General features: G+C 38.4%; 1 protein-coding gene and 1 long non-coding RNA gene across 2 annotated transcripts; one reads left to right on the top strand and one right to left on the bottom strand.

Moving 5' to 3' along the window:
- Positions 1–723: 723 nt before the first annotated feature.
- Positions 724–15754, bottom strand: LOC116216550. Its single transcript, XR_004159531.1, has 5 exons — positions 15667–15754; positions 15106–15196; positions 12453–12543; positions 9039–9160; positions 724–1469 (listed from the first exon to the last, which is right to left on the bottom strand). It is a non-coding gene; the product is annotated as an uncharacterized LOC116216550 (long non-coding RNA).
- ING2 (inhibitor of growth family member 2) lies at positions 2410–4348 on the top strand. The gene has a single exon (XM_031553067.1). The coding sequence runs from the start codon at positions 2579–2581 to the stop codon at positions 3101–3103; it is 525 nt and encodes a 174-aa protein (XP_031408927.1). The 5' UTR covers positions 2410–2578; the 3' UTR covers positions 3104–4348.
- Positions 15755–16042: the final 288 nt, after the last annotated feature.

Raw genomic sequence — 16042 nt, 5'->3', positions numbered from 1 at the left:
GTCCGCGACTGCGGGCAGAGACACCGCTACTTCCTAAACGCCTGTTCTGTAGGGGCTGCGCTCCCTCCACCTCGTGCCGTTACTGCTCTGCTGCCCCCCTGCAAGTATCCACCGTCGCCGAAGCGTGCCGCAGAGGCTGAACGGCGCCGAGCCGCTGACAAGGGCGGGTGGGAGCTTGTCTCAGTGAGGCAGGAGCGTGGGCTGCGTGCTCAGGCCCCAGATCTCCTTAAAGTACCCTCGTGTGGTCTGGGTCAGTGTAAACGGCGGTGAGGGAGTTTGCAAAGCTGCTCCCGTGCTGAGGAAGTTGGAACCCTTGTAGTTTTTTCTCTGCCCCACCAAACTTAAGCAGATTAACTGTAATGGACACTTGGTCCTGGTTTGTTATTTTTTTAAATAGAGGCTTTAAAGCTGTCTGGCTGGACGTGGGTGCCTCCTCCAATTAATAAAGGATTAATAAGGAAGTACTTGTGCGAATTTGTATCTCTGTGGGTACAAAATTTTTCCTCCATCCGCCAGTTGGAAACTTGGCTACCCTCTGGAGAATGGGAGGGCGTTCCACCTGATGGTGGTGCATTTAAGGTGTTTGTTGTATATCCATCAGCCGCATCCAGGAAGTGACTGATCTAAAAGGTGTCAGTAATGCAGAGGGAATTTTTTTCTCTGTCATTATGAAAAAGCCGTGAGTGCCCATGGGTTCTCCCAGGCAGGGCATTCCATGTGTGGGACATCAGCAACTATGCTTACAGTGTGCTTTATGCCTTGCAGAGGGCTGGACAGGAGATAATGCGGCAGCAGAATATTGTCCTCTGATAATGTCTTTCTAGTTCTTCAGACTACAGAGTGCCTTACTTGGCACTTTTCTGGAGCAAAATTTTTCCCTGTCAAGGCAACAGATGCAGCTGAAGCTGTAGGAAGACAAAGCCTGGGTTTTCAGTGACAGCTGGAGAACTGGCATGGAGGAAAAAATAGGCTGTGTGAGTTATTAGGTGGGCAGAGCGCACTGACTTTGTCTTCCTCTGGTGAAGATCTGGAGTAGAACAAAGTGCTGTTGGTTTCTGTTTCCATTCAGGTTTCAGAATTTATAGTAAAAAGTGGCGGTTCCCTCTTAAGCTGCTGTTTCAAATGTCAGCAGGAAAAGAAATCACTGTGAACAACATTGAGATAATAACTATGGCTTCCATTTAGCGCGAGCTTGAATCATTCCAAAACTCTACAAAGCAGACAATTATTTAAAAATGAAAGGCAGTTTGTAAAACAGAGGTCTGCCGAAAGAGAGACTGTTCTGCGTACGTGGCTGTGGAAGTAGTTCATAAATTCACTTACCCGTTACAAATCTGTAAGTTATTTCTGAAGGAATCGGTACTGTATCTAGCACCCCATCACATCTTGCTGTCAGCTCTACTGATTTAGTTCCTTCTGCTTCAGCAGTTCCTCTGTCTTTCCTGTGTAGATCTAGTGTCGCTTTTTGTCTGGAAAATATTATTTTAAAATCCATCAAAATGGCAAATGTGGAGAACAGACAAAGGCAGTCCCGTAAGGTATCTGTTAGCCTCATATTTGGGTTCATTCAACATGCTTCGAAGGTCTAAGTTCTGTGATTTGCTGCAACTCAGTTATTTTGCGTGACGTGCAGGAAAAAGCAAAAAGCCTAGGAGTGGAACCGTGAAGCACTTGCTACCAGCAGCTTGAAAACATCCTGTGATGCATTAAGCTGCAGGTCACATATTCTGAAAAGTTCTGCCTCAATGTAACACACAACTTGCTGTAACTTCTTAGTACACTGAGCACCACTTGCAGTGGTTTAAGTTGTTTTAAATCCTGATTGTACTGGTAATGTACCGCTCTGCTAATGTCTGCTAATGTGTAACTTCCACTGTCGTACTTAGTTACAACAAAGTGCTGTTAAAAAGGTAATGCCAAACCTTCACCTGTGTAAGAAGGAGGAGGCAGAGGACCTGCATATCCTAATTTTGGAGTGTAATATGATTGCTACGTGAATTACATGTGATTATAGTGAATTCTAAGTTTCCTCCTATGGTACGATAAGCTTTGGTTTGTAGGCCAGGGCTTTGTAACTACCCTAATAAGGAATCTCAGCAAAAATTCCTGCTTTGTCAGATGCTGAGTCAGTATTTGGACTAACCTCACTTTGGCAGCACTGGTCACCTTTCTGATCTTACCCTTTCCTTTTTCCAGCAGTCAAAATTATCTTGCTTTTTCTGAGAACTTGAGAAACTTTTCATGCAACAGATTATCACCTTAAACACTGAAGTGATGCTTAGGTGTAACTTGAATAAAACACCTGATGTAGCCCACTAGGGCATACTATAATTAAAACTCGTACTATTTCACATCGGTTTGAGCGTGCTCAAAAAAATACAGAAATGTACCTTCTATCTCATGTAATTATTCGTATTATGTTTGTTTTGCAGAAGCTTTAAAAGAAATAGACGATGTCTATGAAAAATACAAGTCCGAGAACGATCCTGTTCAGAAGAAACGCTTGCAGCAGCATCTCCAGCGTGCTTTAATCAACAGTCAAGAACTCGGAGATGAAAAAATTCAAATAGTTACTCAGATGCTAGAACTGGTAGAGAATAGAGCCCGACAGATGGAAACACACTCTCAATGTTTTCAAGATCTGTCTGAAAACGACAAGCCTCTAGAAAAGGCGAAGATGGAGTCCTGCCAGCCAGAGAGATCTTCACGTAGACCTCGTCGGCAGCGAACCAGTGAAAGCCGCGACCTGTGCCATATAGCAAACGGGATCGATGACTGCGATGACCAGCCGCCTAAAGAGAAAAGATCGAAATCTTCCAAGAAGAAAAAACGCTCCAAAGCCAAACAAGAGAGAGAGGTTTCACCCGTGGAATTTGCAATTGATCCCAATGAACCCACTTACTGCTTATGTAACCAAGTGTCTTACGGCGAGATGATAGGATGTGATAACGAACAGTGTCCTATCGAGTGGTTCCACTTCTCGTGTGTTGGACTCACCTATAAGCCAAAGGGGAAATGGTATTGCCCCAAGTGCAGAGGAGATAACGAGAAAACTATGGACAAATGTACTGACAAATCAAAAAAGGATAGAAGATCGAGGTAGTGAATGCAATTCGTGTTTTAAAGAGTTGCTCCTTTTATATTGAAATGTTTAATTTCCAGAGAATGCTGTTTTAGGAGATGCATAAGACTATGCAATAATTTTTAATCTATAATATTAATGGAGTATTAAAAGCTGTTATACCTTCTGTGATCTTTAACTTTCTGCACTGAGTAACCAAATAGTTGAAACAGGGTGGCTTCAGACCTTCACAGAAGACATTACAAACATACGGCGCTTGATTGCAATTTAACCCCGTTAGTATTTTAAAAATGACTTGTGAATCTGGAAATAATGGTGGTGGGAAAGATACTGCAGAACTTTTTTTCACGTTAGGGAGAAGGCAGTGAAATGCCTCACCTAACTGCTATCATCTTAACAACTGCATTTGTTCTTCATCCCATGTCTTAAGTTTTCAGGTTTTGTGTTAACATCACACATCTAGAAATAGGGGTTTTTAATTCGGCTGTAACTGTAAAAGTCTTCCGAGCTAAAAGCAGACCTCATCAGTGACTCTCGTATGACCAGTATGTTATTTCAAGAAAGAAAATACCACTAACTTAAGCTTTTTTTTGTCAATATTAAACTATTGTCTTTGTGACTTCACACTTGGGAGTCAATTTCTGGATTTGACAGACTTGTGGTGTATAAGCAGTATTGGATATTCATAGTGGGTTTTGTTTTATTAAGATGTTTTTTTATTTTGCCACTGTCTATATAAGCTCAGAAGTGGTAGAATGATCCCTTGAGAGGGGATGTAGACATCTCAGGGAACAGCAATTGCAAATCTGATGAGACTTTCATCATAATCTCCAAAGAGCTGAAATATGTTTGATTTTTCTCTGGGACATCAGCTTTGCTTTTCCCTCAGTGGTATGTTTTGGTCTGTGACCACGCTCAGATTTAGGCACAGCATCACAGCTCTTGGACTTCACAGGACTTCAGCAACTATCTAAAAAGCCTGAAAGCAAATACAAAAATAATTAAAGGAACAAATATAAGTATGATGGGAATAGAGCAAGTAAACAAATCCCAGCAGGTTTCTTACAGGCTTAGTAATAGTAATGTCCTGAAGTATAACAGTAGTGTCTAAACTTGGCTAGTAGTAAAAAAAAAAAAATTATTTATTTTTTCACCTCTACCTCATTGCAGAACTGGAAAAAATAAAAATGATGGAAGCAGCTGCTTCTGTTCCTTTGCAATAGGAGACAATAATAGAGAAGAAAGAAAGAAATGGTGTACTGAAGCTTACACTTAGAGTTATTGCTCAGCAGTGTTCTTCCTGATAGACTGCCAGTGCCCAGGTGGTCTTGGCAAGGAAATTAGAGATCACCTGCACACCTGCTCCAGGTGGGCTGCAAAGTGCTCTTAAGGCCTCTGCTTTTTTGCTGCTAAGGTGATCTGTGAGGGCACAGGGGAAGAAGAGAGATCACCTTTCAAGCCTGACTGGAAAGCAGTTACACAGAGTTGAGAACATCCTGGAAGATAGAGGACCAGAAGCAAGCCACAATGGAATCCCATCAGAACTCACTCCTGCATCTCCACTAGAGGGCTGTCCCGGCTGGGGCTGGAGGGCTGGGTGTGCTGCACTTAGTGCTATTCAGCCACATGGTGTCAATCGATGTGCAGGTCTCCAAGTACTACAGCTACATAAAATAATGAGCATATTTCCACAAAAAGAATCTGATTCCTTAACAGGACTTGGCATTTGCAAGTAATATTAGGTAACGCATAGAAGGGAAGTGTGAAGTGAATGTTTCTGAAGTTTTAGTTTTATTATTTAGACCAGCTTCATAGGGGAGTGCTGTACTGCAGTAAGTGGTGCATATAAAATGGTGATGCTTGCTAGCATTAAAACAAAAACAGACAAAAAACGCACCCATTCAAGTAAACGCTGAAATTACAGTAACAAAGCAACAGTGAAATTGTAACTATTAATATCACTAATTTATCTTGAAAGGCATGCTTGAATTTCTACTGGGTATATTAAGAATACTTGCTTGAAGACAGAAGAAGAGAGTTCAGGAGCCTTATAGATCACCTGAAGTAACTGGTGAGGTATGAACAATGTATGCTGTGGTGTTACAGAAATAAAAGTTCAGATTGTTTCAAAGTGGTTCAAATAAAGAAAGCACCCCTGTATTAGATATTTTATGCTAACAGCTCTACTGGTAGGGTGTATGAATTCTTAAAGTTCCCAGTGAAGATATGTTGGGGAAACCGCATATGCTTTCCTAATACCTGAGATCACTCAAAAGCAGCAGTAATTTAGTACTAGTTTATAAACAAGTCAGCAAGGTACTTCAAATATATACAGGAACATCTAAAATGACTGCTTTTAAATACTCCCAAATCATTGCTAAAACCTCCATGGGAAATGACCTAATGCTATCTGGCATTTAGCATTTCACCGCCTTTCTTACCAAAGTCCAGATTTTGTGATTTTTACATCTGTTTTTGTGCAAGTTCAATGGTAATTACTGAAGACACATGAGATGCTACTATGAAAGGTAAGTGGAGAACTCATGTTGCTTCTTGATGTTGCACTCCTTTTCTGACAAGCACGAATCTCACTAGTGAGGTTGAAATAAATGCTGTTAAATCAGGTAAGCTTGAAAATGTGTATTGGCTATCATGAAGCAAAACAAGCCTCTTACAAAAAAAATATGGGCAACAAACTGGGGCATGATAGAAGTGTATACAGATAGAAAAGGAAACTGCTCCCTGTGTGAAAATTAATACTTCATCTTAATTCAGTGTGGATCAGATGTCAAGCTTAGCTTTTGAGTTTATGAAAATACGGTGCACTTATGTTGATTTTTCCTCTCAGTTTTGAAGTAATATGAATTCATCATCAGCAAAAGGTTCTCATAAACTATTTATAAAGAATGGCACCAAATCAAGAGTGTTTCTTGATCACTGTCTCATGGATCAGTATAATCCTGACAAAACAGTCATTTAATCAAACTTTAAACCAAAGAGGGGGGGAAAAAAACAAAAAAACGAATAGCATAGTGTTTTGAAGGCAAGATGAGCCATTCAATTGTATTTACTACCTATATTGTGAGGCCATTTTGGTATCTCCAGCATTTACTGTGTTTTTCTGGGCTGGTCTTGAACACTACACAAGATCCATAGACAACTCCTCCAATTGCTGTGTCTTACTTTAAATGTATTCTGTAAGGTACCTGAATTCAAACATGGTCGATAATCAGTTACGATAGGTACAAATCTCTTAAATGTAGTTTTCAACATGCCATTGTGTGTTCATACCTATTAATTGCTAAAAAGCACAATATTCCTCTATTTAAGCTACTTTCAACAGTTTCCCAGCCAAACACATTGCCTATACATTCCAAACTGATGAATGTGCTACTGCCAAGTCTTGAAGCTTGTACGGAAGTTTGGTAAGTGAAAATCCCAATTTTATCTGAATTTATCTCTGAATGAGGCCTTTGTGAAGATGGCATTTGCTAATTCTGAAGATCTCTCCATTTAAGTGTCACTAGTTTCAGCTTGAAAGAAGATACTACAGTCCACCTGAATTCATGAAAATGAGCACTTTGGCACCACCGTAACTTGTACCATTGCTGACAGTAACAGATCAGATTTTTAAAGTCTTAATCTGGGATTCTGTTCTTTAGACTCAGTTGGACTGAACTATGCCCTGGTCAGCGTCCCCTGAAGTCCAACCTGTCTGTTAGGGATTAAAATATAGCAACTGCCACATTAGCAAAGTTAAGGGCTTCAAATTCTTTCTCCCTCTCATCTGCATATGTGTCTTTTATCTCTAGTAGCTCAGTAAGCTTTTGATACTGGCACCTCAGGTTGAAGAAAATTCCATAAGTTTCATATGAAAGTCCTTGCTTTAAATGCTGCAATTTAACATAGTTTTTTTTCCCCCTCTGTGCTATCTGGCATACCTGTATCTAACAGCAATGATAAAAGCTCCTCCAGATCCTAAGACACTTTATCGTGTCAGGAAGTCTGAAATTCTTCTGTTGCATATGCCAAACCTAATACTACTGGTAGCTCTTGCTGAATCTTGTTTTCAGCTCAAGTGACATATGTATTAGTCCCAGAAGGCTCCCTGTTTAGTCATTGGCTCTTGGGGAAAAAAAGAAAAAGTATGTGCAAAGAAAAAGCAACTCATCTATTATAGCTTAGAAATAGAATACCTAGATCTTCATCTTCTTGCATTTGTTTGGTTTACTAAGTAGGGAACGTTTGAAGTTTTAACTGCAGACATTAGACTGAACTTGCATCTCTGTTCTGCTGCAAGCAGCAAGAAGTGAGGCAGCACTGCACTCTAGCAGAATGTCACTGTAGCATGGCCAATTTTGTATTTCTCAGGGAGGTACTTCACCCATTGCACACTTCTGTTTTTCTTAAATATACATGAAGGAAGTTATAAATAGCACATACACAGATTCAAATGTTACTTCTCCTTTACAACAGCCTATTTTACAGTGTAAGGATTAGCGCTTTCTGGGCACATAGAAAACAAATTTCTCCCAAATTTTTATTGTTACAAAAAACCTCTGCTGAAAATGATAGAACTAGTAAGTGAATTCACTCCAGTGATAAGCCACGTGTATAAAACTAGCAGAAAGTTGCAGGTTATAGTTGGAGGAGATGGGAAGCAATGGGTCCTTCTGTGTTTGAATGTAACGTGATTTAAGAAGCCTAAAAGGAAACTCTCATCTGCTGAGAGGAAGAATAGACTGAAATGAATTTGAGAACTTTTGAGAATAAATTCCACTAGGAAAATTAGAGTGAAATCCTGTCCCAATTTAAATAAAATTCAGTTGAGCAGGGCTCTACTCACCATGCAGACTTCCAGCTTCCTTTGACTAAAGCCTAAAAAAAGATTAAAGCTCCATGGCAACTGCTATCTTAACTCCTGACAGCCATAGTATAAATTACATCTTGGAAAAACCTAATACTGAAAGTTTTATTTAGGTCACCAGTCAAGCAAAGAAATGGTAAGGATTACAGATACCACCCTCAATTTCGTTCTGCCCCTGTGTGGTCTCAGCGAGGCAAAGATTTTTGTGGGAGGCAAACAGGGTGCTATATAATTAGATGCCCAATTAGTTTTAAACTGACAAGTTCTAAGTGCATTTATTTGTTCCATACTCTGAGGAAAAGACAGGGATTAACTTGCTACTGTAGTGTTCCAGTGAAGGATACAGTAAGGTTCATCTGGGAGGCAGCAGCTCAGAAGGGTGCTGCGTGAGGTTACCACAGTAACTACATTTGCTGGTGGTGGGGGAACAGTATTGCCTTGTTATTGTTGATATGGAGAGGGGAGGGAGATAGACAGATTGTATGGAGATGCCGTTCACTTGCTGCGTGAGATATTTATAAGTTCAAATAGGTTATTAGTTTGAGTGGTGGAAAAAGGATATTAGAAGTCTAAAGTAGAGGGGAATTTATGGTAAACAACAGAAAAACCAATTTGCTGCTGTTCGTGCGGAGATTACCTGGTATTGTTACTTCTTAAGCCTGGCTTTCTTGCTCTTTGATAACTTGAGACCCTGTCCTTTCTGTACTGTGCTTTTCAGGCCACGAAGAGTCCCTTTAATTGTTTGTGGACCAGTGGCTGCATGCCCCCTGCTCTGTCACCTGCTGCACTTTTTCAATGCAAACATAAAACTATTCTAAGGCTTCTTTTTTGCCTCAACAGAAAAGCAAAGTTTAAGTCCCCATATCCCACTTACAGTGAGAAAGTACCCATCATTTTTCAAAACTAAAATAGAGATAATAGAATTGTACTAAAGCTGCAGCCCACTGTGTAATTACATTATTGCTTTCTCAAGGATATAACCCTGTAAACATTTTAATGCTAACAGACCATTCCATTTTTGTGTTCTGTAGGGAGATGAGAGATAGAGTTGTAGAAGTGTTACCAGATACAACAATCACTATTACAGACCTGCAGACAGGGATGCTTTTGCTCCTCCTTCCAGTAGTTGGAGTTGCCTGATCCCAATGATCACGCCCTTCAAACCCAGAGTAACTTCATCCTAGCACTCAAATGAATCCAAAACTTTAATCCTAGGTACAAAAATAAAATTCAAATACACATAGATGGTAAATTCTATCAGAAAAGTAAACAAAAAACTATAATTATGGGGTTTTCCCCCTAGGATGTAACAGTGAGATGCTAAAAACTGCAATGTCAGCTGAACATGGCGAGTTATACAATTATCCAGTAGAGCTAAGACACTGGCTGCAGATAATCTTGTTATCAAATGGCTTTTGGGAGACTTAAGAAGTTTAGAAATAGTGACTAGGATTTCTGAGTAACATTTAGGTCACTGGAATTTCTGCATCTGTGAAGAACCACTGATATTAATGTCATAGAACTTGGAAGTGTTGAATAGTGATAATTGAAATCATACAGGAAAAGACCATTGAAATTTTTTACATAAAAACACCTACTTTTCTTGGCTATGATTTTCAATGCTGTAATCTCTCTGTACACCAGAGTGGTAAATTCATCTCAATTATGATTTTATTTAGTTTCGTTATATATTATTAAAATATTTGTGGTGAACTGTGGAGATACTTTAGGGTGATTTGATAGGAAAAAACATGATGATGAAGTTGCAGCCTAAGCCATCGCGATTACTGTACTGGAGCTATTCTAAAGTTGACTTCAGAAGAAATACCCACCTATGAGCACACGTTAATTCTCATGGCTGTGCTGCAGCAGGCCTTGCTTGTTGTGGAGAGCATACTTTGATGCATTAGCTGATGATATTTTACTGAGCCACAAGGCGTGTCTTCATATAAGCATGCTATGCACTTTTGAAAACTGAGTATAAAATAGGATGCTTCCTTGAAAAGTGACATTTTAAATATTTTAATTTTTCTGTAGAGAAATCTTGACTATTTTGTCACACGCTTGCGACTGTTGCCAGGGAGACATAATTGGTTTTGGAGAAGCAGGTCAGACATAAGTCTCTTATTAAATAATTTTTTTTTTGCTAACAACTCTCTTATATTTAATGACTTGTCACCTGCACTTGCTGGCAGGAGGTACAGCAGCAGAAAAGAAAGCACCCACAGATTTGAAAGGTGGATTTCTCTGGAGTGCACTAGAGAAAATGAGCTGCAGCTTCAGTAACTGCCAACTGTAAAAGGCTATTAAAACCTACCAGAATTCAACAAACCTAAAGGAAACTTCAAATTTTTCCTAATATTTCAAATTCTGGAAATGCATTGCAGGGAGAACATGATGACTGTATACAGAAATATTCCTGTATCTATTTCATCTCTAGATGAATGATTAAAAAAAATCCTGATATTTTGGCCTCTAGGCAGAAGCTTGCTTGAAAAACTAAATAGGAGAAAAGTTGTTAATTTTAAGATCATGTTTGTGTACTTGCCAAAGCAACAGATCTTTTGGTAAGGCTCTTTCTCAAGCCTTATGGCCAAAGTAAATCCACACAGAGACATGTAGAGTGTGCCCAGATTCTAGCTCCGTTTTCCCTTCTCACTAAATTAAGCACAGCTTCCAAATGCAATTATCTGCTGAGCATAAAAATGACAGACATGCTTTCATTCAAGTCTTTATCACTGAAGCCAGTTCTGCCAGGCTGGCTGCTTTCAGCCACTTTTCCCTTTCTAACTGACACAAACTGCTGACATTTTCCAGCCACTTGCGCCTTTCCTTCTCAGCCTCTGCCCCAGAAGTGTTGTGCACATGCACGCTTTCAGCAGCCTGTGCCCCATCCGACAGCCCAAATAACTGACTGAGGTGCACAAAGCAGATTCTGTTCAAAAGCTGGCTCAATATATGAAAAAAACAAAGAGATGAAGACATAACGGTGTTGAAACTTCTTATTTTTGCCTCGCATAGCAAAAATGAGGAGAGACACCGTGTACAAGTTCTTGAAGAAAAGCCAGTAACGCAAACGCCAATTAATGAGATGGCGCTAAGCTCACTCTTGTAAGATACTGTTTGTGCTTTCAACAGAGAGCCCAGGCTTTTACTGAGGGTTTAAATGCATCAGCTGAAAGCATTTAACTACCGTGTTCTGGTGAAAATCATCTACTGCCAGGCTCTAAAACAGGGCCAACCTGATGGGTGAGAATTTTTACACTCAGTGGGAAGTAATTGAATACTATGGTATTAGAATTTTTGCCATGCTTTTGAACAGCAGAAGAATATAAAATATTTAACAGGGTATTACGAGTTTCAGTAGAGCATAGTGCTGATATAATCAACTCTGTTAAAATACTGACTGTAGAATTGCTTTGACATAGTTTTATTTCAGTTTATCATTTCATGGAGATTCCTGTTTAAACCTTAAAAACTATTAGAGATCACCATATATGCTGTTATACTTAAATTGCTAAACAGCACAACTGTTTAGGCTCACCAAACTTCCAAGAGCTTTAAACAAATTGTGTGCATAGTTTCACTCAGTTGTCTCTCATTACTACTGTGCAAGCCTTAAAAAATGATAAGTTTCTTCCAAATCTTACTTTGATAAGAACATAGACATAGGAATCCCGTCGCCTTGGGGGAAATGGCTGGCTACCATTATATCCACTTCTTCCCTGGATATCTTTATGTTTGTTAATGCTTGGACTTCTAAATTGTACCTTCTTCAGCTCAGAGTTTCTCTGTGCTGTTTGTATCATGATTGTGTATTTACTCTGGAATGCAATACTCAGGATTTCAGCTGGAAAAAGAGGAGGCTTTTCATAAGTGAGTTGTGCATATCCCAGATATACATATATAAAAATAAGATATATAAGTACAACGTTTCTTAATAGGAGTGTTCATCAACCTTAGAACAGTTTTTCAGTTCAAAATTTGATCTAAAAGGTGATGCAGAACAAAGACTAATAAAAAATCATGTAATCCTTGTGTAATGACTGCCCAACTGTCCTGCTCACTTTCAATAGAGATGAACACAACAATTTAAAGATTCAAATGTGTAAATATAAACTAATATATGTGCCATTTTAGACCATTGCTATTTGTTAATCTGTCTCACTTTTAAGGTAGCAAAAACCTGGCAAGGCACTCAACTACAGTTTTAATGTCTTCAGTGATAGGGTCCAATTGAGTAGCAGAAAATGATGCAAGGGTCATTTTCTTTGAAGAGACATCTCATAGCAACTTTTACAAATGTGGAAAATCTTTTAATCCCCAGCAGAAGCACAAAATCTATCCATTTACTCTTCGTATTTTGTGAAATAACTTCATCAGCATTAGCCAGCTTCCTCACTTTTTCCTGTCTGAGCGAGTCGTTCCGTAGAGGATTTTGAACTAATGATTATAGTGTGCCATACACGTAACAACAAAACACAACCATATTCAGGAGTTTACCTGTTTTCATGACTCCAAAAATAAATCTATGGGAATAATCAGTAATTGCCAAGAGGTACAAATTTGGTTAATTTGTCAACCATTTTTAAACCTAAAACAAAGAAAAAAATAGTGTGTAAAAAAAATTATGTAAAACGCCATCCTTAGTTTGATATTAGCCTTAAAGAATAGCTCTTTAATTATTGATTACTATACCATATTTAATAATTACCATTTTTTTAAAAAGTATTTGAAGAGGATAAGACAAATATGTCATTAAATTTGTGACACTGCCAAAAAAGATGAAACAAAGATTGCTGTTTTAAGGCACGTTTTAAGACCTTCAGTTTTATAAACCACACTTAATGTGATAAAGTTCAAATAAGCAACAAGAAAGGTGTAGAAAACATTGAATTCTGATGAAATATAGAACAAAGTCTAGAAACAAGACCAGTTACAAGAAAGTTTGCTGGTGAGAGGAAAAGGACAATCTAAGTCACAACCTTCACACTGAGCACTGAAGATTTAAAAAAGACATTAAGAAAAAAAGAATTATCCAATCATAAAGACAGTGAAGCACTGGCATGTATTACTTTGGAAAGATCTCCAGTGACAAAGATGCTATAACATAGGCTAGACAAACATGTCAGCATTGGCTTAATTATAACTGATCCTGCCTTTTGGCGTGGGAAATGGATTGGATCAGCAGTTCTTGAGCAAGCTATGCTCTGCTTTCTTTTTATTGCATAGGTAATTAATTAATCATAAAATAGTAATATTCTTCACACTCACAGAAAACATGACAGATGTCCAGGTATTTCAAGAAGCAAACCTGAATGCTATGCTTTGGTTTCTACTTATTCAAGAATCACAGGAAGAATGTTTCACAGTATTTTCTTTGACAACTGCTAATTTTTGGTGGGAGAAAAAGCGAGTGCAAAATGAGTATGTGAATTTTGGGAAGAACGGAACACATTTAGCATGTAATTCTTACTTTGCTGATCATTTCTGAGTAGTTTCATGAAGATATCTGCAATCCAAACTCTTGGCTATTTTTACAAATATTACACCCAGCAGTCACTTTTCAATGTGAACGGTGTATTTAAGCTTACAAAACATAATGCCTACTGTTCCAGTTTCTAGGTTGAACAGTGTGAAAGTCAATTTTTCCTTCTTCACTGTTGTTGGGAAGCACTAAGTTCTGGCCAATAAAAATAATGATAGAAGTGTACTAAAAGAGGATGGATGTGCTACTTTAAAGAATATGGGTTTGCAAACTGAACACAGTGAGACAGCGTATCTGGTAGGAGACCTCTGCCAAGTTAGCCACAAACTCAAGACCTTTTCTGCAGAAGTGTATCAGCACTTTTTATATCTACTTAAAAGGCTGTATCCTTTTTTCAATTTTTGGTCTATTTATGTGAGTAGTTAAACAGTCTATGAACCGTATGGAGCTCTAGGCATAAGTCCTTTCATATGTATCCACATATATACATATGAATTACTGTACAGGCACACATATGTACATATGAATAACTTCTTCAGCTGATCTGCTGATCCACTGCAGTAACTGAGAACAGTAGGGTAAATTATGTGAAACTAACACAGGGCTGAGACTGTATACAGCTAGATGGGAAACTGCTCATAGCAAAGCAATCACAGTCCACCACTGGTATTTTATATATGCAAATGAAAGTAAATAGCAAAGATAATTAATAAGCTTTGCAATCTTTTGAAAAAAGGCACTCTGATTACAACATAGTGAAACTGAAAAGTCTTTAATACAAAGTAAAATTTGTTCTCTAAGAAAAATAAAAGATAGAATTTCCACTTAGAAAACTAAGCAATCAAGATGTAGACTTAATTATGACCCTAAAACACTTGCCTAATCAAGAACTTTCCAATAGCAGATTGTTATGGAGACTATGGAGTGAGAACAAGGTAGAAAGGGTGACATCAAAAGAAAAAAAGAATACCAAGTAGGACAGAACGGTATCTCAGCGTTCTAAGAGGTGTTGCATAACCTACCTATCAGTAAGCAGAGCAATATCTTGGGATTTGAGAGAAACTGTTATGCTGTGAATTTTGCATCTTGTTATAAAAAAAATCTACATCATACCAAATGCTAAAGCAATTTGTTTCGTTATGCGATATAATTGTTTATCATTTTGTCTTAACAACTGTATTTTCAGTTATTTGTATTCTAGCACCTACAATGCAGCAGATTTCAATAAATGTAATTATAAGTACAAGGAAATAGATGACAGAGCCTAATCCCACTTACCTCATCTAATATAAATTTAGCACACTTGAAAGAAAATACCAATATACATTTTAATAAAAGCAAAATGGATGGATGCCCCATCCCTGGAGGCATTCAAAGCAGGCTAGATGTGACTCTGGATAGCCTGGTCTAGTGAAACAGAGTTTCTTGGAAGGATGCACAAAGCACATACTAGCTGCTCTCTACAATTTTAAAGCTTCTGGAAAACCTGCTTATTTCTCATCTTTCGTATATTATAAGCTGGTGATGAGAGTTTGCACCATCAATAATTACAGTGACCAGCAATGGTAGACTCCTTGCATTTAGTCAGAAGTCAAAACAGACAGTCTACAACTGCAGAATTTAAGAGGTCCATGAAAAAGCTGTGAGAAGAACTATCAGTGCGCTTACCTTCAGTTCACCCAGGATTGTCTGGCCAATGGAGAAAATCTATGGGTTACGGATGAAAGAAGAGATGGAGTCCATTGGTCTTGTGTGATGTCTAGAGAGACAACAACGTTATTTAATACTACAGTGACTATAGACAAAATTCCTACTTCTCAGGCAGCTAGAGTCGCTAATTTTTGTAGATGAAGAAATACAGTGGCCTTTGACAGAAGATGGCCTGCCAGAACAGATAGCACAAAAGCTCTGTATTCTGGCCTCAGCCAACCCTTTGCAAACCCTGTGTCCAAATTCCCAGTGACAAAATGGTCCCTAACAAAACAATAGGATTCTTTGATATCACATGAACCATGTTCTGGGAACAGCACCAAGAGATCTTATCGAAACATTTCTCATAGAAGAGATTGCTGAAATATACCAACACAGAACATGCAAAAACTAAAGAATATGGAATTACAATATTGATAATTTGAGACTTCCATCTGTATGATCCTTGTAGAAATGAACTGACCCACAGAAACAATTCTCATTTATTTAACAAGTAGCAACAGAAATGAAATTGCTCACCTCCAAAAGGAACAAAATGTAACTTGGTCACATGCCGATGGTCTTCAGATTCCCAAATATTATCTCAGTGGTATTAGTATTTGGAATGCAGCTGAATACGATTAGATGAGAACTCAGATGATTAATGAAGAAGGTGCAAATAAGGTCATCAGTGAAATGTGCTGCCTTCAGATAGAACTTGGCTGCGTAGAAAAGTTAAGACTAAAAGCAAGAATTTTACCAAGAATTAGGCAAGTGATTTTCAAAAAAACTCCTACAGAATTTAGAAAAGATATTCTTGAAGATAACACAGGCCACTCAAGTATTTTTTAAAATTAGGTGCAAATTCCTTTTCTGGAGAAGAAAGAATATAGCTTCTAAGCCTTTGTTACCTGGA

Source organism: Meleagris gallopavo, chromosome 4 (genome assembly GCF_000146605.3).
Source record: "Meleagris gallopavo isolate NT-WF06-2002-E0010 breed Aviagen turkey brand Nicholas breeding stock chromosome 4, Turkey_5.1, whole genome shotgun sequence".
Classification (NCBI taxonomy): Eukaryota; Metazoa; Chordata; class Aves; order Galliformes; family Phasianidae; genus Meleagris; species Meleagris gallopavo.
The sequence above is the reverse complement of the archived record's forward strand: the minus strand, read 5'-3'. Positions and strand labels throughout refer to the sequence as shown.

Coding starts and splice junctions, on each gene's coding strand:
- ING2 (XM_031553067.1), top strand. CDS start 2,579: ATGCTAGAACTGGTAGAGAATAGAGCCCGACAGATGGAAACACACTCT.